At 36.4% G+C, this 23,605-nt stretch overlaps 1 protein-coding gene across 6 annotated transcripts in view; it reads left to right on the top strand.

Moving 5' to 3' along the window:
* ENAH (ENAH actin regulator) overlaps window positions 1–23,605 on the top strand; it is a 168,429-nt gene that overhangs the window by 73,569 nt on the left and 71,255 nt on the right. For all 6 annotated transcript variants that reach the window (XM_068541752.1, XM_068541754.1, XM_068541755.1 and 3 more), the window contains exons 2-3: window positions 11,627–11,792; window positions 20,299–20,476. In XM_068541752.1, coding sequence (XP_068397853.1) covers window positions 11,627–11,792; window positions 20,299–20,476 — 344 coding nt within the window. The remainder of the gene's footprint in view (window positions 1–11,626; window positions 11,793–20,298; window positions 20,477–23,605) is intronic.

The following is a 23,605-nucleotide window of genomic DNA, read 5'->3' on the forward strand; positions in this document are numbered from 1 at the left end:
GTGGGGGCTAAACACCAGCTACTGTTAAATATATCAGTAAAACACAGTCCCTCCCCTCCCAGTCTAGTTGGGAAGACATTAGTAAATGATTATAGTGTTACCCCTAGTTCAGTCTGTATTCATATTCAGTCCTCTTCTTTGTTTTCATTTGTCTGAAAGGATCTTTTTTCTGTAGTTTTAGGTTGAAATTTTATCTTAATTTTCTAGTCAATACTTTACTAACTTGGATGAAAATAACTAAAGTTTCTTGTATTATTTCATTTTACCTATTCTTTTTGAAAAATGAGCGTGGTATTCCTCATATTAGCTAGTATATTTTAGAGTTCATGTACTCCCTCTAATGCTAAATTGTTACATTGTATAGTAACAAAATCAGGGTAGTTAAAAATAATGGAATGGTGGGTGCTGTTCTACCATATGACTTGTTTTAAAAATCATGTTATATTTATATATTCTTCATTTGTGTGCATGCGTGTGTGTGTGTCTGTGTGTTGTGTGTGTGTCTAGTTTGATGTCTAAAAGGCTTCCCACAGATTTTGCCTTCATGTAATTCTTTGAAGAATGTTGAGGTTCAATTTGAAGGAAACTTTCCCTGAAGTATTAATTTTATGCATATGTTTTGTACTATCTTTTAAAAACGTTTGTGATAGTCTAGATATGTTTTCGTAATAGTATAAGGTATAATTTTCTCTAGTGAAGTCTTCAAAAGAATCCTGGTTTATTTCTACAAGAACAGCAATTTCAGCAAATATACAAATTCCCTTCCCTTAGCTTCAACAAATATAACATGAAGTATAATGCAGAAATGATAGAAAACTTCTGAGGAGTTAATTTTATTGAACTAATATAATTGGTAGTTAGGCAGACTCTAGCTCTCTTATTCACGTAGAGTGATCGTAAGTCCAGACTCTGAAGCAGACTGGCTGCTTTGAATCCCATTTCTGTCACTTCCTACAGTATGTTGTTTGGTAAAATTAATTCACTTCTCAATTTCCTATCTGTAGAATGGGAATATTAACAAGTATCTACCAAATAAAGTTGTTGAATAAATAAATGAATTAATAAAGGCAAAGCACATAGAACAGTGTGTGGATCTTCTTAAGTATTATATTCATATTAGTATTTGTTTTTATTATAGTATCATTATTATCATCACAATCCTGGCTCAGTAATTAATTATATATGTCACTCATTTGTCTCTGGGTTTTCGGTCTTTATTAATGTAAGGAGATTTCTTTGCGACTACAACTGGGGATATGTCAGTCTATACTAAATACTATAGATAGTCAAAAATTAATAGATTTTCCCTCATTGATTTTGTTACGATTTTTGTGCTTGCAGTTAAGCAATACTTTGAAACATAGGCTCCGAAAATATTTATCTATGGGTAGTTGTACAGGACAGTCTCCTGAAACAGTTGGTTTTAATTTTTTAAAAATAGTGTTTGCTTTTTTTTTGTTAACTAGTCTTCTGTATCACAGGAAAAGCAGGAGGGCTTGATTTACCTGGGCTTCTCGGCAGCAGGCCAAGGCTCCTTCAGTACGTGCCCAGCCAGTTGCATGCAGAGGCAGGTTTCCATCCAAGATTTTCTGTCTTAGTAGTTTCTTAATTCTCTTTTTACTTCCTGCCCAATATGATTTCATTTTCTTTTCTCTCTACAAACCCTTATAAATTCCATCCTCGTTTTCTCCTCTCTCTTGTGGTTCTAAGAATATCAAAATAGTCGCATTTTCATTTTCTGTATTATTCCTCTCTCTCCAGGTATATTGTTGGCAGAGGCAGGTTCTTTTTGTTGGCCAAGTCACATTTAAAGAATTTTTCACGTTCTATACTTCTGCAAATAAGGGATATTCATAATTAAAGTCAAATAGTACAATAAAGATTTTTTAAAAAGCTTACTCTTATTCCTAAACATGCATAACTGCATGTAGGAAGTGCCTCCTTTCAGGTACTTTTTCTACATAGTATTTTACCTAATGATTTCTCCTTTTTTTTAAGAGACTTTTTCATCCTATGGGATAACCCAACAGATTTGCTGAAATGTTTTCTAAAACATGCTATCTTGCTTTAGATATATTGGTCATTTTCTGTGGTGACTGTGGATCTATGTTAGATTACAGTTGTACTTTGCACATGAATATAGATATTATGGGATGAAGAGTTAAGTAGTGGCATTGATATTTTCACCTTTTTAAAAAACCTTTTAGAGGTAGACATAGAGAATGGACTTGGTAACATGGGGTGGGAGGGCGAAGCTGGGGCGAAGGGAGAGTAGCATCGACATACACACACTACCGAATGTAAAATAGTTGGCTGGTGGGAAGCAGCAGCATATAGCACAGGGAGATCAGCTCGGTGCTTTGCCGCGACCTAGAGGGGTGGGATAGGGAGGGTGGGAGGGAGGCTCAAGAGGGAGGGGATATGAGGACATGTGTATGCATATGGCTGATTCGCTTTGTTGTACAACAGAAACTAACACAGTATTGTGAAGCAATTATACTCCAATAAAGAACTATTAAAAAAAAAACAACCTTTTAGTATTTCTTAGAGAGATGAATGGTATACAACTATGTGGTCTTTAGTGGAAATTTTGCCTTTCTATGTTATTGGAGCTACTGCCTCACAGATGGTTTTCTTGCCTTGCAGAAAATAAGTTTGTTTGCTGCCTTATTTGTATCTGCTGTTTGTCAGTGGCGTTCACAGAGTTTTCCCGTATCCTTCAATCAGGGAGCCAGGACAGCAGCACCTAGCTGTTCTAGCAAGCAGCACCCGCCCCCCGCCATTCTTAGCAAGTTTTTTGGTTTATGGATGGAATATGAAAGGAGAAAAGCTAGTTAGTATTTCACAGATGTAGCGTATGGTAGAAGCTTTTGTATGTAATGTGATCTGTACGGGTGATGATGGTTGGTTAATTGATCTCAAGCTTGGTATCCTTAAAAATGACATGTACCTTAGAGCATTTTAGTCTACTTTATGTTCATTCTCTGACTTTTGTTTTTGGTAAAGCTTTTAGTGTTAGTCTGGTGATGAGAAGTCTACATTGTTTTTCTTTCCTGAAGCATGCCCATGTTTTATCTTCAGAGTTTCAGCTTTGGTTTCTTTAAAGTGGAGAGAGAACTTAAGATATATGCAAAGCATTCTCAGTATAGCAGTCTGCTAGACTTGTGTGATTCCCCCGTCTTTTATGTATATCTTACAATTTTTTAGTGCCTCATCTTGATAGGAACTTAATTTTCATAGAATTTCTATATATTCACATTGTATCCCTTTATATAATATTTAAATTGCATAATTACAGTACAAGTACAATTGGAATGAATATATTTGGTCACAAACACAGCTGACTTCTTAATAAGTATACAGCCTAACTGGGAGCAGAATAGTGCGGGGTGATGAGAATAGTTTTCTAGCTCAGAGCTGAGTGTTTTGAGTGCTAATGGTATGTTTTATAGATGGAAAGGAGAAGGTCTGAGGTTGTCCATTTGGGCATTGGAAGTCAGAAAAGGGAGCTTTCACTGGCATGTTTTGGCGCTCTTACTCAAAGCTTATGGATTTTTACTTTTTACAGTTAATATTGCTCACTACTTTCCAAGTCAGTACTTCAACAAATCTTAATTAGGAGAGATGAAACTATACAATGCCGACCCTTCAGGGGTTTAATATGATGTTGTTGGAGACATGATATGCATAGTGTATTGTGAGAACCCAGAGAGTGAGTTCCTGTTATATATTGAGGGAGAGAGGAAAAGCTTTCAAGAGGATGTGACACTTGTGTCTAAATTCTGCAGAACTGTCAGTATTAGGCGAGGAGGAAATAAATGTGCAGGTAGGTTAGGTACAGGGCATGTGCAAAGGTTTAGATATATGGACAAATATGGCATAATTGTTATTGCTGTAGTGAAAACTGATGTGCCCCCAGTGGTGGGATGTGCCACCAGCAGCAGGATGGTAAAATGGTGTCTTGTACACATTTCATGCTACAAGTATTTGAAAGAAAGAAAGTATGAATGTTGAGAAAGACAGAGGCCAAATCACAGTAGACCCCTTGTGCCATGTTATGAAGCCAAAGTTTATCCTGAAATGAGTCTTTGGAGTGTCTTAAGCAGAACAGTGAGGTGATGAGATTTGATTTAGAAAAATTTCCCGCTGGAAGCACAGGGAAGAAGGAGTAAAATTGCAGTCAGGGGTACCAGTTAGGAGACTTGAAATAATCCAGATGAGAAACTAGGGACGGCCCATATTAAAGCTTTTGAGCATTGTGAGCAAAGGGAACTAATGAATTTAGAAGTTTTTAGGAAGTAGAATTGACAGGCCTTGGTGACAGAGTGCCTGGCAGGGTGAAGGGCAGGGAGGATGCTGGTGTGACCCCTAGGTTTGCAGGATGGCTAGAGTCCAGAGTGGTGAACTGAGAGAAAAAGCCTTCTATTTGTGACTCCTCTAGTGCTTAACACAATACAGGACATGCTATTTATTGCTTACTTTCCTATTTGAAGAAAATACATGTTTATTATTCCCGATTTGAGTGCATAATCTTTTATAACTCTAGGAGGCCATGGAATGCAGGTGTGAAAAATAATTGTGGAATTGAATTGAAATCTAAAATTATGTTTAAGCCTCTTTAATGCTTGAAATGTTATAAAAATTACAAGCTTGAGCAAAAAAAATTGACATCAGAGAATAAGATGGAAATACTGTCTTTAAAATTACCAACTTTTTAAAAAAAATTAATTTTATTTATTTATTTTTGGCTGCCTTGGGTCTTCTTCGTTGCTGCGTGCAGGCTTTCTCTAGTTGCGGCCAGCGGGGGCTACTCTTCGTTGCGGTGTGCGGGCTTCTTGTTGTGGTGGCTTCTCTTGTTGCTGAGCACAGGCTCTAGGGGCGCAGGCTTCAGTAGTTGTGGCTTGCGGGCTCTAGAGCGCAGGCTCAATAGTTGTGGCGCACGGGCTTAGTTGCTCCGCGGCATGTGGGATCTTCCTGGACCAGGGCTCGAACCCGTGTCCCCTGCATTGGCAGGCGGATTCTTAACCACTGCGCCACCAGGGAAGCCCTAAAATTCCCAACTTCTTTGTGTAATTTCTTTCTTAATATTTTATCTTCTGAATAACTGACATCTTGATTCACAGAGTGACTCAGTATCATAACAGACAAGATGCTAATTCTCTTTCTAAGTCGTCAGTAGTATAGCAGAGGTTATTGTATAGACCTTGATAACTTACTGCAGACTAGGCTCTGTCATTCGAAGATAAATGACATTCTCCTTTTCAAAGATGATGAATACATTTTTATATGTATGTAAAAATAAATTAATTGGGACCATGACTTCCAGTAGTGACATCCTTTGTAGCACGTCACATACTACTTTGGGAGTATCAGTAAAATGCTAGGTGACATAATTTTTCTCTTGCCTTTGGTTGTCCCCTCCTTCCCCTTCTCCTTCGTCTGACCTACTAGCAAATCCTGTCTCCTGTGCTTCTGACATATATATCCCATATGCTTCCCTCTCCTTTATTTCTAGTCTGGTCCAAATCTTACCATACACACGTCTCACACTGGTCTTCATGCTTGCATTCTTGTTTTCCATGCCACCTTCCTGAATCCCTTCTCTTTATAGTAGCCGGAGTCATCTTTTAAAAGTGTAAGTCATGTTCTGCTTAAAGCCCTCTAGTGGCTTCCCAATGCACTTGGAGTAAAATCCTAACTAACTCCTTCCTGTGGCTCAGATATTACCTCTGCAGAGTCCTCCTGGTGGAAAAATTAATGAATACTATGGGGGGAGGGAGCAATTAATTCTGGCTTTGGGGACTCCAGAAAGACCTTAACAGAAGGAATGGTATTTGATCCAGGTCTTGATGATCCAGTTCTTGAGTAGGATTTTGCTAAATGAAATTATGTACTGAACGAGAATTTAAACAATGCCTACTCTGTGCCTAAGCACTGAATATTCATGCTTTCTTTGACAAGTAATGGTTACTTTGAAAGGAAGTTGCTATTTTCAAAGACTTGGCTTTATTGCAATCTCAGTAAACAGCATAGACAAGAATAGCCAAGGGATCCTTACTCTGCTTAAATACCAGGAACCATTTCATTCACAGGTAACCTATAAAAATAAAATTGGGCCAGCATTTTCTACCATCATATATACCTGTTCCGGAAATTTGACTGTATTCAGAAATGAATTTTTACAAAGCCACAGAATTGGATTGTAGTGTCATGGTTTTTATACTTTTCTAAAAAATCAGCTGTCTTTAGCCTTCTAATGCCATATTTCATTTTTTAAAAAACCAAAATTAACATCAGGAAAATGAGGTATAATCAATTACATATACCATTTGCATTTGGTCATAAAATGAAATTTTTGTTTATAACTAATTTACTGCCTGATCCTCACAAAAGTACAGCTCAGTAATTTACTAATTTAATCTTTTATGTACTTCCTTTACTGACTCAGAATGTTGAAGGCTTTGACTAGGTATTCATTTTGAGCCTTGTTATAATTCAGATAGAATGATAATATAAAGATTATAAAATTTTTGTCTTTTTTGCTGTGCTTGTTTAGATCTTTATTTTCTTTAATTTTTTCCCCTTTTTGACTCTTCAATAGCTGTGGTTCTTAAATCTTGCCTTCCTTCCATGTTACTTTTCCCTGAAAAACTGCACATATTTGAATTTCTGAAATTTCATCATTTCAGAAATTCACTCATTGACTTTCTCATCTAAAAATCCTCCTAGATAAAGTTGGAAATTCTTACCAGAAGAACCTCTAAGCTGACCTGTCACTGCTCTAGTGCTTGTATATACACCAACGTACAGGCAGTTCTGTTGTGACTCAGGCCAGTCATATGGTCATACATATAAAGCAGGAAGGCTTATAAGTATTTCACTGGAGCAGGGAGAAATGGAAGAAAAAAAAAAAGTGGGCAATGTAGAGAACTGTATGGAAAGCTAATTATTATATTTATAGTATATTACATTGTATTTATTTTGAGATTTTTAAGTTCCAAAATATCTTCATTTTAGTAAGTTATGGTGGTCCCCTACCTTACCCTGAAATCTCCTACCTGGCAAGTAGGCCAAAATACTGTCAACCCTATTCTGTATTGATTCATCCAGTCGGTTTTTGAAGTTTATGGGTTTGTGAAATCCAAAACTGGGTACCACTAGCTTATTTTGTGCGTACCTGTAATTTGGAGTTGGTATATTGAGTGGGAGTTTTCTTCTCAAATCAACAGTCTGTTCTCTTATTTTTTTGATATAAACTGGGTGTCCAACAATTCAACTGAATTCAAACACTAACTTTCTGGAATTAGTACAAGATGCCATAGGTTGAGGGCTCAGTCCCACAAGACTGCTCCCACTTTAGACCTGGCTGCTGTCAACTGAAAAAAAAAAGAGTACAACATGACAGTAGTGAGTTAAGTAGTGAGTAAGTTTTATCTGGGGCCAAATGGGAACTATAGCCTGGGAGACAGCTTCTCAGAAAGCTCTGGGGAACTGTTCCGGAAAGATAAGGGGGAGGTCAGTATCTATGTGATTTTGGCGAAGGAGGATCAATCAAGCACACATTTTGGCAGAACGTTGCTGCTAGTCACGAGGAGCAGATGTCTCTGTTAATGATTTTAGTGCTTTTATAGATGTGAGAAGATGCAGGAAATGGGGCTCATAAAGTCTTCTGAAAATACCTAACTATCTGAAGGCCTGTTCTGCCAGTTTTTCCTAGAGCACAGAGTGCCTCATTCCTGATCTCCGCCCCGAACTCCTTTCAGGGGGTGTTGAAGGTCAGCGACTCCAGTGGTTTAGTGGCTTCATTTTTGTAGAACCAGGTGGCAAGTGACAATTTTTAGTTGGCACTGCCAGTGGGGTACTTAGGTTACCCAAACTTAGGCCCGGCTGACTACAAATTCAGGGGTTCCCAAGACTCCCCTTCAGGCTCAATAATTTGTTAAAATGACTCCCAGAGCTCAGGAAAGTGTTTTACTTACCATTACTGGTTTATCATAAAGGCTACAACTCAGAAACAGCCAGGTGGAAGAGATTTATAGGGCAAGGAATAGAGAGCTTCTAGGCCCTCTCTAGGCATGCCACCCAACCAGCACCTGGATGTGAGCCCGATTGGGTGTTTTTACGGAGATTTCGTCATGTAGGCATGATTGATTGAATCATTGGCCATTGTGAGTGAGACCAGTCTCCAGCCCTTCTCTCCTCCCCAGAGGTGGGGAAGGGGTGAGACTGAACATTTCTACCCTCTGATCTTGGCTTTGTATTTCTGGTACCCAGCCCCCATATGGAAGCCTAGAGTCATCTCATTAGCATACCAAAGACACTCTTACTGCTCAGGAGATGCCAAGGTTTTTAGGAGCTCTGTTCCAGGAACCTGACAAAGACCAAATATTTTTTGTTATACCATAGGATGTGTGTCTCTAGTTGAGGAGAGGTCCTCAGGTGTGTGGAAAGGAATGGAAAGACTTGGCTTGGTCGCTAAGAGCCCACTGGACAGTAACATTCCTTCCTGGCTGGGCCTTGATCTGGCTTCTCTGAGTGCTGGATGCCTTGTAGAAAACTACAGGGTTGTTTGGGGCTTAGCTTGTATCTTCACAGCTTGCCGCCTAACCCGCGTGGCTCTGACTATACCTCCACTAACACTTCAGCTCTTACCCACATCTTATTTTTTTCTTCCCTTTAACCTTGGCTTCTCTTGGTGCTTCTTGGTTTTGTTTAGAGTTAGATTTGTATCCTTAACATATCTGTTTGAAGATTTCTTTTCATCTTCATTAGAAAACGAATCAACCAGTTTTTGTATTTTTGGCCTTTCTTGGCTACTTTGATACGTTCATTTAGAGATGTCTTTGTTTCTGTGGTTATAGGGAAATTGAAGCGACCAGACATTTGCTTGCTGACTAAGTGGCTTATATATATCTTGAGTAATTAAGCATTAGTCAGAGCTATTCAGTTAACTCGGTGCTTCAGGAATTTGGAATGTCTCCGGCATCCCACTGTAGAGCAATGAGGAAGAAAAAGGTGGAGGAGAAAGTTGGGACATTTTATTTTTTTTTAATTTTTATTTTTATTTTTATTTATTTTTTTTAAAGGATTTTTTTTTCCAAAGGAATTCCTTTATTTTTATTATTTATTTATTTATTTATCTTTGGCTGTGTTGGGTCTTCGTTTCTGTGCAAGGGCTTTCTCTAGTTGCAGCGAGCGGGGGCCACTCTTCATCGCGGTGCGCGGGCCTCTCACTGTCGCGGCCTCTCTTGTTGCGGAGCACAGGCTCCAGACGCGCAGGCTCAGTAGTTGTGGCTCACGGGCCTAGTCGCTCCGCGGCATGTGGGATCCTCCCAGACCAGGGCTCGAACCCGTATCCCCTGCGTTGGCAGGCAGACTCCCAAGCACTGCGCCACCCGGGAAGCCCGGGACATTTTATTTAACTCTCCTGGTTTTAGATTTCCTATGTATCTTTTGTAACTGTTTTTTTTTTTTTGAGGCATGGAATGACCTGATTTACAAAATAGGGGTTCAACTATTGCTTTAGCTTCTGTGATCCCAGTGGAACTTCTTGAAGAGACATTATTTCTTGAACCTTGGGGAAACATCGTGTATGTCCAAAAACATTAATTTTCGAACTGGAAAATACTGTTCTGTATTAATTTACAGATTTGTTTATTGAGTTGTTATTTACAGTTAGTAAATTTGTTTCTTGGATTGTATGCTGTAAGAGGCACTTTGCCTTAGCTTGTTTCTTTCTATAGGGTTATGTAAATTTTGTCCCTTAACAAGTATTTTTGTTTTGAGCGATGAAGAGATTTCAACTGCTGTGCTGACAAAGGCTCTTTAATCAAGCTTTTAAAAATAATTCAAGCTTTAGTCATTGCCTCGTTTTTACTCCCAGAACTAATTTACTAAAAAAAATTCGGTGCAGCATAAAAATTTAGACAGTACCACTGGGTTTATTTCAGTGTTTGTGCTGCACAGGTATTGTTACAAGTTTTTGTAAGATTTAGCTAATGGAAAATTACAAGCATGTATAACCCCACTGTTCTGGGTGGTTTTATTGCTTGGTGCTGTGACCTCTTTAGGTCTCCCATGATCTTCTGTCATCAAGTCACACAACAGGTCCAGTGAAGCACATACATATACTGTTGAGAGATGGGCCAGAAGTGTGGGTAAGAAGGGAGGGCATGAAAGCGACTTTTTGTTTCCCAGGATGTTGGGGAAGAACCCACATGATTTACTGTTTAAAATCTTGAAGGCTAAAATTGGTGGAATGAGCAGTGCTTTCGTTAAAGATGGGGTTGGGTGAGCTACTTAGCGTCTCCATTAACAGCTGCTTAAGCGTCAAGATAAGTCTTCTATATGGAGATTGAGTCATTTTAATTCGGTTAATAGTCAGCATGGAGTTAATATACCTGTTCTGTAGTTCACTTTTGGTATTTCATTTAAAAAAAATAACATATGGTATAAAATAAAGTAAAATTCCAATCAGTCTTTTTTTTAATATAAATTTATTTATTTATTTATTTATTTATTTTTGGCTGTGCTGGGTCTTCGTTTCTGTGCGAGGGCTTTCTCCAGTTGCGGCAAGCGGGGTCCACTCTTCATCGCGGTACGCGGGCCTCTCACTGTTGCGGCCTCTCCCGTTGCGGAGCACAGGCTCCAGACGCGCAGGCTCAGTAGTTGTGGCTCACGGGCTTAGTTGCTCTGCGGCATGTGGGATCCTCCCAGACCAGGGCTCGAACCCGTGTCCCCTGCATTGGCAGGCAGATTCCCAACCACTGCGCCACCAGGGAAGCCCCCAATCAGTCTTTTTTACCCAGTATTATTTTGGAATATATTTGAAAGATGAAACTATTGCTTAATATAGAATTAAGATCATCTCTACATTTTATTTATTCATGTATCTCAGTATCACTTGGTAACAAATAATTGAGATGAAGCTGAGATTTAAAGATTCTATCATGGAGTTGGTCTTCTTTTCTTCAATATTTATTTGTGAAGCTTAGAATTTAACATCTAGAAGAATCCTTAGAAATCATCTTATTTTACTTTTCCATTTTTAAGTGAAGAAATTTGAAACATAAGATTGTTATCTTGCCTGAGTGGAGTCAGGGACTACTCAGTCACGGTGCTGTCCATTGATTGCTAGTGGCCACTCCATATCTCAAGGGGCAGAAGAGCCTAGCAGAATTTGTTATATAGACCTTGAAGCAAGCCTGATGATAAAAGTAATTTTGCCAGTAAAGAGAGGTAATCACAAACAGTTCACCAATGTTATAAACATATGTATACAGTTAAATAATGATTAATTTATATTTGTAGTTATATTCAGTTTAATGAATGTATTAGATCCTCAGCTTTAGAAGAAAATGTTTCTTATATCTAAGTGCTCTTTGTGGATCCTGATCTCTTTCTGGTCCCTCATTACAGTTCATTTTTTGGTCTGTCTTCCCCATCAGACTCCACCCATAAGAGCAGGAAGCCTCTGTCTTGTTCATTGTTGCTGTTTCTAGCACCCAGTAAAGCACTAATTGTTGACCAACTGCTCGGTTAGCTAACTCTGGTTTATATGGCTATGTGGGAAGCTTAGCATATTTTAAGTATCTTAAAAGTTTGCTTTTCTTCCCCCCCACCCTAGTGAACAGAGTATCTGTCAGGCAAGAGCTGCTGTGATGGTTTACGATGATGCCAATAAAAAGTGGGTGCCAGCTGGTGGTTCAACCGGGTTCAGCAGAGTTCATATATATCATCATACAGGCAACAACACATTCAGAGTGGTGGGCAGGAAGATTCAGGACCATCAGGTAAGCATCTATTAAATTCTTAACGTTATCTAGTATTACATAAGGACTTGATACATTCAGTAAAATAAAGAAGTACTTTAAAATTATAGACAAAAGAGTCTCTATGGGAAAAAGGATATCGGTTTGCTTCCCACCCTCTCCACCTTTTATAAAGCCTGAATTTAGATGAGGATTTAGAACTAATTGTTCAAGAATATAAATCTGAGTTTTTCAGTTACAAATATTCTTTAGATGCTTTGGCCTTCAAACTAGCTAGGTTTTGGAATCCAAAGTAAATTTAAGACAAACTAAAATGTGAAATACACTTAAGTAGCAGAGTGTGTTTAAGGAATTCATTTCCCACCAAAGGTATGGGGTATGGGATTATAGGAAAGAGTTCAAAATGTAAGTAGTTTCATAAAATATTGTTAAATTCATATACGATAGAAAAATTGTAGGTATTAAGGTTGCCGGAATAGTTAGGCTTTTGTAATTCATGTCTGCCATGACAACTAAGCTTTTACTGATTCCCTGCTCTGGATTTCTTAGAAAGGTGACTGGATTATCTGATTACTTGAGTTCTTGGGCCTTAACAGATCAGGAGCAGTAGATAGAGGAAAATATAAATAGGGTCTTGCTAGCATTAAGTATATACCAATAGCAGTGAGGGCTTTTATAAAGAACAGATTTACAAAATACTTTTTTTTGGCTCTGGTAAGATGGTAAAATCAACCAATGTTAAACATATGCAGGAAAAATGTAACACCTTTCCATCTGAGTTCTTACTAAAGAAAGGTAGGTCCCTGCATTTCCACTAGGAGACCGGGTGGTGTAGTGTGGGATGGCCAGATGCTGCAGCAGCCCTGTGTTTTGGGATGGAGATTATGAACTGGTAGTATCCAGGGGCTTAGATTTTGTGGCCTGTGAGAGGCTGGGCTTTGAAACCAGTATCTCTGCATAAAGCTGAGGCCTCTTCAAGGGGCTGCACACCATAAAAAGAGGACTTAGAAAAATCCTCCTAATCGGCAAAGAAGTTTGTTTCTGTCTGAGCTGATTTAGGAGCTCCTCTGAAAAATGGGAACCTCCAACTTCACTTACACAACTCCAGTCAAGAAATTAACCAATACTGGTTGCAGGCCAGTGAAACTCCTAGGGCACCTGGCAAAAACAAATACATTGCTCCCCTGGAGAGGAACTTCTAAAGACCTGAATCAGTTTGCCGAAAGGCAGGTCACTGAATTTAGCAAGTTTAACTATTAATACTAACTGTCCCAGCCTGCCCTCTGTCCTCTCAGGCCCCCTACCCTGTTCTTCCTTCTCCCTAGCCTCCTTCCTTTTGCTTTCTGTGCCTGTTGCTCAGCCCTTCTCTGGTCTCCACAGTCTCTGTACCAAGAACCCTCTCTCCCTGGGGGGTATCCGGGTCATTCTGAGTACTTTCTCTCCCCTTTGTCTTTCCTCCAGCAAAGTGTCCCAGCAGTGAGTTAAGCCAGAGACAAAGTGAATACTTCCTAAGATGCTACTATAGAGAAAAACTGGAAACTGGACAACTAGAACTTTGTAGAAATTATCGAACATTTTAAACACAACATTCCAAACTAGTAGCTGTAAAATAAATTTTTGGTAAATTCAGTGAATTGGTCATTTGATAACACTGATGAACAAACCTAAAAGTATCTAAATATTGGCAAAAAAGAAAATGAATATTTAAAAATAATTAGATCAAATCATTATTTGTAAACTTGAATATAATGTTATATGTCAGTTATACCTCAACTGAAAAAAAAATTAGAAATCTGTGTAAGTCAGGAAATTTCCATATGAAATACTGAAATTTTTATTCATAAGAGAAGTAAACTATACTATGACTTCCAGTTTTGACAAATGGAGTGTTTCTTAAAATACTGGAAATTTAAAAACACACTCCTAAATAATTTGTGACACTAAGATGAAATCATTATGAAGATTAGAAAATGTTTAAAAATTTAAAAAAACCAACCTGGATCTGAGTGACAAGATATTACATATAGAAACCTGTGGCATGTCTAAGTTGTCCTTAGATGGACCACCCACCCCCGTCCCGCCGTTTATTCTCATATCTGCAAATCTGTTTCTGTTTTGTCATGTTTGTTTGTTTGTTTTGTTTTTTAGATGCCTCATGTAAGTGAAATCATAGCGTATTTGTCTTTCTTTGTCTGACTTATTCAGCATGATACCCTCTAGGTAGATGGACAAATCTTAATGGCATATAATAAGCAAACCCAAAAAAGCAGAAGGAAATACTAAAAATAAAAGAAAAAAATAACTAAATAATAAATAGAAATTATTAACACAAAAGCTGCTTCCCTGAATAAATTGACAGAATCAAACAAAAAAATTAAAAGCTATAAATAAACAATATTAGGGTTGGAAAGAGATATCACTATAGTTATAGTAAGGAAATAAATTATAATATTATGAACAGCTTTACACTAATAAATGGGCCATTTTGTAGAAAAATATAATTTACCACACCTGGCAGAAAAGTATAGAAACATAATAGACCTCAGTCATAAAATGTATCAGTAGTTAATTATCTACCCCCAAAATTTAAAAAAAAAGGAGACCATCCAGAGCATTTATAAGCAAAATCTAAAAACCTTCAAGCTATTACCTGTTTTATGCAAACGGTTCTAAAGAAGAGTGTTTTATGAGGCTAGTATAATTTTGATATCTGAGACATAGAAGAGCCATTTGAGAGAGGAAACATAAGCATGTTTCACTTAAGAACATTGATATAGATATAAAAGTCCTCAATAAGATATTAGCTGACCAAATGCAACAATGTATATGGGGGAAAGAAAAGACCATCACTTGACCAAATAGAATTTATCTCTTTATCTCAGTAATGTAAGGGTAGTTTAACATTAGATAACCTATAAATTTGCTAGGAGAAAACCTGTAAGAAACAAGAGTCTCAGGAAAAACATTGATAAAATTAAAATCCATACATAATGATTCTCAGCATGTTTGGCATAAAAATGAGTTTTCTTAAGCTGATAAGGATGAATAATATAAACATAAGCAAACATCTTACAAGATGGTTCAATGTTGGAAGGATTTCCATTAAACTCAGGAGTAAGTTTGAGGATTTCAGCTTTAATCATCTTCATTTAGTATTGCAGAAGAGGTAACCTAGTAATATGAAGATGAAGAAATAGAAGCAGTAAGGATTGAAAAGGAAGAAACAGAGCTGACCTTATTCGCTGATGATATAATTGTCTACGTAAAAAATTCCCAAGAGTATCTGCAGATAAAATATTAGAACTAATAAGATTGTTCAGCAAGGTTGCTGGATATAACATCAGTATATAAAAATCAGTAGCATTTTTGTAGAACTAATGATAAACAAATTGAAAATATAATTTTATACAGATACTGCTTAAAGGAACAAAAATGATAAAGTACCTAAGAATAAATCTAATAAATAATTGGTTTCTTTTCATTCTAGAGTACCTTTTTTCATTTCTTAATGGTTATCAGTCTGTTCTACGTAGAAACATATTAGTATAATTTATTAAACAACATCTAAACTTTCTGTACTAGGAGCCATTAAAAAAAAATGACCCACCATTTATTTGTAAAATTCAGTATGTACAAATTGTATACATATATATGAAAAGCTACCATTTTTCTCCTTAATACTTGAGTGCTTTTTATGTTCTAGGCATTGTAGTTAGGTTTTATATAGATAATAATTCCTGACCTTGAAGAACAATGCAGTAAAGAATGGGATATTATGCATGTAAGGAAAACAGCACAGTTAGTTGTTTCATTTATGACAAATCATTGCACAGTGAGGGCATAAAAGAATGATCACTTTGTTGAGAAGATGGGAAAGAGGGTTGTGGATGACTTCATAGACAAGATAAGCTATTGAGCCACGTCAGAAGGAAGTATAGGTGTTTAACTGCACGGTTTAATCTGTTATGCTCAGGCTAAAAATGGATGGGTGTGCGTAGGACGGAAATCACTAATCTAGATGCAAGCTCATTGGGTTTGAAGTACTAGGATTATGAAGAAGTCCAAACCTGATAACATCCTTAGTGAACATCCAATAAACAGTTATTATTAAATGAAGGTATATGCATCCCCCTTGACTTTGAAAGCTTTTTGAGATTATACAGCTTTGTCAATCCTTGAAAGTTAGAATCGAATGAAATAATTTGTTCACATTTTAAAATTTCTATATTGGAAAAAGTGAACTCATGATTTAGATAATTCTCTTTTGATTCCAGTAATATTTTCCTCAACTTTTTCTAATATTCTGTCACTGAACAAGTTGAAAAAAGTGAACATAACTATCTTTTTTTGCCTGCCCTTTTAACCTATTTGCCAAGCAGGGATATATATAGATTTGCCTTAAAATTTGGTTTATAATTTTCTGGTAATGTTAAATGCTAGCTTTGGGTTTCTAGTAGCTAAGGATTTGTGACCTCCCCACCCCCCAGCCTGATATGTATAGAAATCATATGGTAGGAGGCGATCATATCTTCTTAATTGTAGTAAAAATAACAAAATTTACCATTTTAACCATTTTTAATGTACAGTTCAGTGACATTAAATACATTCATATTGTTGTGCTGCAACCATCACTGCTATTCATCTCCAGAACTTTTTCATCCTCCCAAACTGAAACTCTGAACCCTTTAAACAATAATTTTCCATTTCCCTCTACCCATAACCCCTGGCAACCTCCATTCTCCATTCTATTTTTATGAATTTTACTATTCTAGGCATTTCAAATAATTGGAATCATACAATATTTGACCTTTTATATCTGGCTTATTTCACTTAGCATAACATCTTTAAGTGGTCATATTTTAAAAATAGTTGTCAAATTTGGGTATTGGTGGATGAGGTAATTTAGATAGAGCCTCTCTCTGTGAACCAAAACAATATTTTGTTTTAACAGAATATTTAAAAGAAAGAAGTCTATTTGGAGAGCTTACATGGCAATGAAGAATTATGGGTCCATGACCTAAAAGCAGAAAGAACCAGAGAAGTGAGCCCAGCTTGGGACCTATGTTTACCTGGAAGCACATACCAGTTTTGAAAGAGGGGACTGAGTAGCTGAACAGAGCTTTTGGCAGACTCCTGGGACTAGTAGAACAAAAATTATAAGTTAGGGACTGCTAATGAGGAGAGGGTTGTCTTGGTAATCCCCCAGACCATGATTTGGGACCCAGAAGCCCCATACCCGGGGGAAGAAGTTTGACTCATAAGTAGACTGGCCTTTATAGGAACTGATACTCAGCCTCTAATGACATTTTAATCACTTTTGGATTAAGGTAATTTGAGATTGTTAGTTTCCCTAGCTGCTTGTCGGAAACAAATGTAAATCTCCCCTGCAAAAATATAACATCATTGTAGGCCTCAAAATTTCCATATAGCTGTCCATAGACAATGTCTGGCATTCAGTCAAAATAACCAGAATGCGAGGAGACAAGAGGAACAGTAATAGAACAAACCCACTGGGAATCCAGTTAATGGGATTACCAGAAATTGACTTTAAAATAACTGTGCTTAATATATTCAAGGAAATGAAAGATAAGATTGAGAATTTCAGTAGAGAACTGGAAACCTTTTTGAAAAAAGAGCCAAATGGAAATGTTGGAATTGAAAAATAAAATAACTGCTATTAACAACTCAGTGATGGGTTTTAAAACAACAAATTAGAAACCACTAAAAAGAATTAGTAAACTGGAATATAAGTCAGAAAGAAGTATTCAGTCTGAAGCTGTGATGTTCTGAGAGAGAAAAATATGGACATATGAAAAAGCTTAAGAGACATAGGAAATACAGTAAAAAAAGTATAAGGTATACACATACGTTATTGGAGTCCCAGAGGAGAGGAGAGAATGGGGCAGGAGCAGTAATTGAAGACATAACAGTGAACAAGAATTTTCAGAAGTGATGAAAGGACATCAACTTAGAAATGCTGTAAATCTTAAATGGGATAAATACAAAGAAAACCACATATAAACCCATCATATTAAAATCACTGTAAACTAAATTCAAGGTGAAACTCTTTAGAGCAGTCAGTGAAAAAAGGACAACTTTAGAGAAGCAACAATAAACTGTCAGCTGACTTCTCTGTAGAAACAACAAAAACTTAAGAGGCAGTAGATTGCAAAGAACTAAAAGAAAATGAGTGGCCACTTAAAGTTCCAAACCTAATACAAATAGTCTTCAAAAATCAAGGTGAAACAAAGATATTTTCTTACAAACCAAAGTGGAGATAATTCATCACCAGGAGATATGCTTTGAATGAAATTCTAAATGGTGTTATTCAATATCAGAAATGGTCCGAACAGAAACTTGAAGAGGGCAGAAGGAATAAAAAGCAACAGAAAATGTAACTATTGGGTAAATCTTAAATGATCATCAACTGTATAAGACTACTAATAATGTTTTATGGGGTTTAAAATATCAATGGAATTAAAACACCTGATAAAACTAGTGTAGGACTCCTAGGATGGGCATTGGAAGAAAGGGAATGTTATTGGAGATAAAGTATTGTAAGTCCTTGTATTGTTGAGGTAAAGATAAACATACTAGTTTTTATTTGTCCTTGATAAGTTTAAGGTACCTGTTGTAATCTCTAGGGCAGCCACCAAAACAACAGTGAAAACATGTATAACTAGCAAGCTAATAGAGGGGACAATAATAAACAACTCTAAAAGAAGGTATGATAGATTTAGACCCAAATTTATATATAATTTACATTAAATGTAAATGGACTGAACACTACAATTAAAAGCAGAGACTGGCAGATTGGATAAATAACACAAAATTGATAGTATAAAATTACAGCTGCACACAAAGGACTGAGAACAGCCAAAGCAATATTGAGGAACAACAAAGTAGGAGGACATACTCTAATGGCTATCAAGACCTACTATAAAGCTACAATAATTAAGACACTGATGTTGGCTCAAAGATAGGCATATTGGCTAGTAGAACAAAATAGAGCCATTTAGTCACTTGATTTATGAAAAAGGTAAACCTGCAGCAAGTTAATAGGTAGTGCTGGATCAATTGGACAGCCATATTGAAACAAAAAGGAAACTTGAACCTTATATCATACCATAGGCATAAATCAATTCCAGTTGGATTGGAGATGTAAATATGAAAGTTAATACAATAAAGCTTCTATAAAATAATATGGGATAATATTTTCATGACTTGGGATTGAGAAACATTTCTTAAACAGGTTACAAAAAAGCATTAACTATAAAGAAAAAGATTGTGAATTTGGACTGAATAAAAGATAAGAACTCCTGTTCATCAAGACACCATTCAGAGAGTGAAAAGGCAAGTCACAAAATGGAAGAAGTATTTGTAACACATAACTGATGATCCCAACAGTGGGATCATCCAGAATATGTAAAGGACTCTTACAGATCAACAAAGAAAAAGATGGACAACTCAGTAAAAAAATGGGCAAGAGATTTAATTTAAGCAGGTATTCATGAAAGAAGATCTCTAGATAGCCATTAAAACATGAAAAGGTGCTAAATCTCAATATTAATCAGGGAAATGCTAACTAGAACCACAACGATGTAGTATTCATATCCAGCAGAATTGCTGAAGACTGACTATACCAATTACAGTGTTGCACTGTATGTGCAGTTGTGCAAGCTCTTGTATACTGCTGGGGGAGTGAAAATTGATAGGACCTATTTGGAAAGCTACTTTGAGTTTTCTACTGAAGTTGAACATAGGTATGGCTTGTGACATTTCCACTGCAGGGTATGTGCCCAACAGAAATGTGTGCTCATTTGGTGGACATTTGGTAGGATGTTCATAACATTGTTATTTTTAATAACACCAAGCTGGAAATAATCCACATGTTCATTAATGGGAAAATGGGTGAATAAACATGATTTGTACAATGGGATACCATAGAGCAATGAAAAAGAATAAACCACAAGTACATGCAACAAATAGATACCTCTCATAAATAATTTTGAGGGAAAGATGGCAGATAAATTACAATATGTATTGTGTAACTCCATTTATATAAAATCCCCAAACCTCCAAAACTGATCTTTGATGTTAGAGGTATGACTAATACCTTTTGGCAGGCAGGAGGAGTTAAGGAGCAGGTTTCTGATGTTAACATCCTATCTCTTGATTAGGGTTTTGGCTACATGGGAGCAATCACTGAGATACATGCTTATGTTTTACACACTTTCTGAATTTATAATACCTCAGTAAACATGTTCAAATATATTTAATGAGGGATATAGATTTTCTTTCGTTTTGCTGATTTACTCTTTTAAGGCCAGACCTTTGTAACTATCAGCCTAACGTCCATCAGACTGTTACTTCTGCAGACTAATTTTACCCTAGATAATTGTTTTAACCATTTTTTGCCAGGGTGTGTCAGGAGCAGGTTTGAATGAATATGTCCAATCAGGATTTGTTGACGTTGTTGATTTTGCCAGTTATTAGCTTGACTATAAAAAGAATTACTGTCTTTTAGGTCGTGATAAATTGTGCCATTCCTAAAGGGTTGAAGTACAATCAAGCTACACAGACCTTCCACCAATGGCGGGATGCTAGACAGGTGTATGGTCTTAACTTTGGCAGCAAAGAAGATGCCAATGTCTTCGCAAGTGCCATGATGCATGCCTTAGAAGTGTTGAATTCACAGGAAACAGGTAGGGCATCCTCTGGTTACTTGTTTTCTTGAACTGAAGTGTCATGTATATGTTAAACCAAATCTTTTCTGACCAGCTTTTAAATCATGTATGTATTTGAAGTGATTCTTGAATTTCTCTTGTTTTCTACAAAAATGTGAACTTTTGGTTGTTGATGATAAACGTGTTGATGATAAACGTGATAAACGTGTTGGTGATAAACGTGATAAAAGGATAATCTTATGAGACTGTTAGTAGTTAGTAATTTTTTAACCTCATTTGAAGTTATTTACTTTGTTTATTCTGATCTAGAACCTCAACTTTCATTGCAAGGACATGAGACCCAGAGAATATGCAGTGGATTGAATATGCACGTTTGTCGTCATCTTATTTTTTATGAAAAAACACATGTTTTCTCAAACGTGTTTTTTAAGCCACTACTGAACTTCAAGTAGGACTGTCTACTTCCTAGTAGATAAAAATTCCATTCTGAAAGTTGTTCAAAGATTTTTTGGAGTGCCCTCAGGTGGCACAAGTCATGAATTGCATGTCCTCTGACACTGCATCGTGGTCAGAAAGATGTGTAGAAATAATTCACATTATTTTAAAAAAACACAGGATTTAAAACTGTGTATGTATTAGAGGTGAGCTTTTTTTAAATTTTGGCTTAAAAAAATAGGAAAAAATATACCAATTTGTGGTTCTCTCTTTGGGGAGATAGATTTTATAATCAGAAAATTAAGGTTATCATAAAACAAGACATATGATTACTCTTGCCTTTGTGTATTTAGTAGCAATCTTATTGATATAAGCATGCCATAAATAAAATTTATTTGTATATTTTAAGAGGAAGGAACTTATATAGTTATATTAAAATTTGGTATTTTGTTGAAGGTATAGAATTTCAGAACCTGTTATAGATACTTTAAATTTTATACCTTGCCCTATTCTAAAAAGGATTGAAACATCTAGCCCATGTGTTAGTCTATTTCACATATGAATTTCAGAGTAAGAAGACCCTTTGGAATCTTGCTAAAACTACATTATGCCTATAGGTGGTTTATATTAGATTTTCTTTTGAGGAAATTAGTATCTCTATAAATTAATTTGTACATAACTCTCATATCTTATCTATTTTGAGAAAATAAATCACTGGAACTTCTTTTGGTTTGTCAGTAAGTCCAGAAAATAGCATAGAAAAGTCTGCTTGTATGTACAGTCTTGTATGTAGATCATCTAAGTCACTGTACTTTTCTTTCAGGCATCAGTATTTTATCAGCATTCTCCTGTAGGTATAGAATTGCTTTTCTGTTGCCATAGTTTTACCATAAGGAAACAACTCTAATTGTGGTTCTTAATATCTTAATTAAATAGATCAACTACATAATAAATAATTAAAGGACCAAACTTTAGATCTAAGAGCATATGTATGACAATAACATTTGGCTTCTCCATGTTTGGAACAATGTAACATTACTTTTATTTCTGAACCTTCAAAAGAGTATCCATGGATATTGGGAATTAAATGTTACTAATTTAAAGTGGTTAAAATTATTATTGTTCATCTTGTCATCAATTTTTTTTAACCAATTGGAAAAGATTGTTTTTATCAGTGTATATTCATATAATTTGTTTTCAAAATGCAAATGCTAACTAATGTTTTTTTCTTCTGATCTTGATCTTTCGAAATTAATGAGTCTTAATGTGGAGAGACTCAATTACATTCTCTATTATAAAGTAATTTCCACATTATAGAAAGTTTAGTAAATGGGAAGATCGCCCATCATCTCATTAGCTACACAAGCATTTTGGTAAGGCAGAAAAATTGAATAGATTCTTCTCAGATAATTTTGAAGCTTTATTCTCTTCTCTATCACAGTCTCAACTTATCATGGGCTGAGGAAAGAGAGAGAATGGTGGAAGAAGTTGGTCCATCCTAGCCATCTCCTTGCATCATGGCCCCAGTCACTGGCAAAGGAACTTTTGGTTCTGTAGCTTTTTCATCAGAGAAGACAAAGAAAGCATATAAAATGGCTGATGTTCTTTATAATCTGATTTATTTAGAAAATGACTGTTTTTGTAAATTACTGTAGTTAAACACTGTCTCTGATTTTTGGTAGCATTAATTGGCTTGGCAGTGGAGGCATAGGAGGATTTAGATGATATGAATCAGAAGTGTCCTCGGGAAAGGATACAAACTTTTCTGTAGATCTCTGAAGTAGGATAGGTATGTACCCCACCCCAGAGTTATTTAGTGGGCCCCTCCTATCCACCTAAACAAACATACCCAATAATATCACCTCTCATCTTGAACACCTTTTCCCCTTCCACAGCTGTTTGCTTTGGGTTCATAGCCAATTCCTTGCTAAAACCATCTATTCTCTTCTTGCCAAAACCAAGTTGGGAAAGCTTAACTCTTGTATGTCCCTCCCTAAGCAAACACTGTACCCCATAAATCTCTGATCAGAAGCGAAAGAAACAAACTTATTCATAAAGGTAAAGTAACTATAGCTATTAGTCTTTTTTACTTAGTGTTTTGTCACTTTTTAAAACCAGTTTTCCATATTGAATGCTTCTGGCTTTTTTGTTTACTAGGTGTTAATGTATTATTCGTTGAATATTTGTTAGTCCTTCTTAGTGGTGTTCAGGCATTTTTAAGTTATGGACACCTTTGTTCAAACAAAATCTTTTTCAGATGCTCAGTTCATATACAGACCCCTCCCCACAAAACAAAAACAAAAACAAACCTCCAGAGCTTCTCTGATTAATGTGGGAGTTGGAAGCCCATAACCACTGGGGCACCCATGTACCCTAGAGCAGGATTTGGAAATTACTAACCCATCTTCTCTGCCAAAATAAAAAATCACACAATTCTCCCTTCCTCTTTCCCTTGCCCCCCATGTCTCTAAATCCTCAAGCAAAATTTTTAAATTAAGAGAAAACAGCTTTTTCTGTAGCTCGTCATACTGACCTTTAAAAGGTGCTCTGTGTACATGTTTAATATTTCCATTTCTTTTATGAAAAGGATGGGTGGCAGGAATGTTTTCCTTTATTTTGTTTTTAACTTGATGTGCAAGTATCTAATATACTGGAAAGTACAGGAGGTGCTAAATACAGTGAGTTCTGTTTGGAATTTAAAAAACACAAGTC

Source organism: Eschrichtius robustus, chromosome 3 (assembly GCF_028021215.1).
Source record: "Eschrichtius robustus isolate mEscRob2 chromosome 3, mEscRob2.pri, whole genome shotgun sequence".
Lineage (NCBI taxonomy): Eukaryota > Metazoa > Chordata > Mammalia > Artiodactyla > Eschrichtiidae > Eschrichtius > Eschrichtius robustus.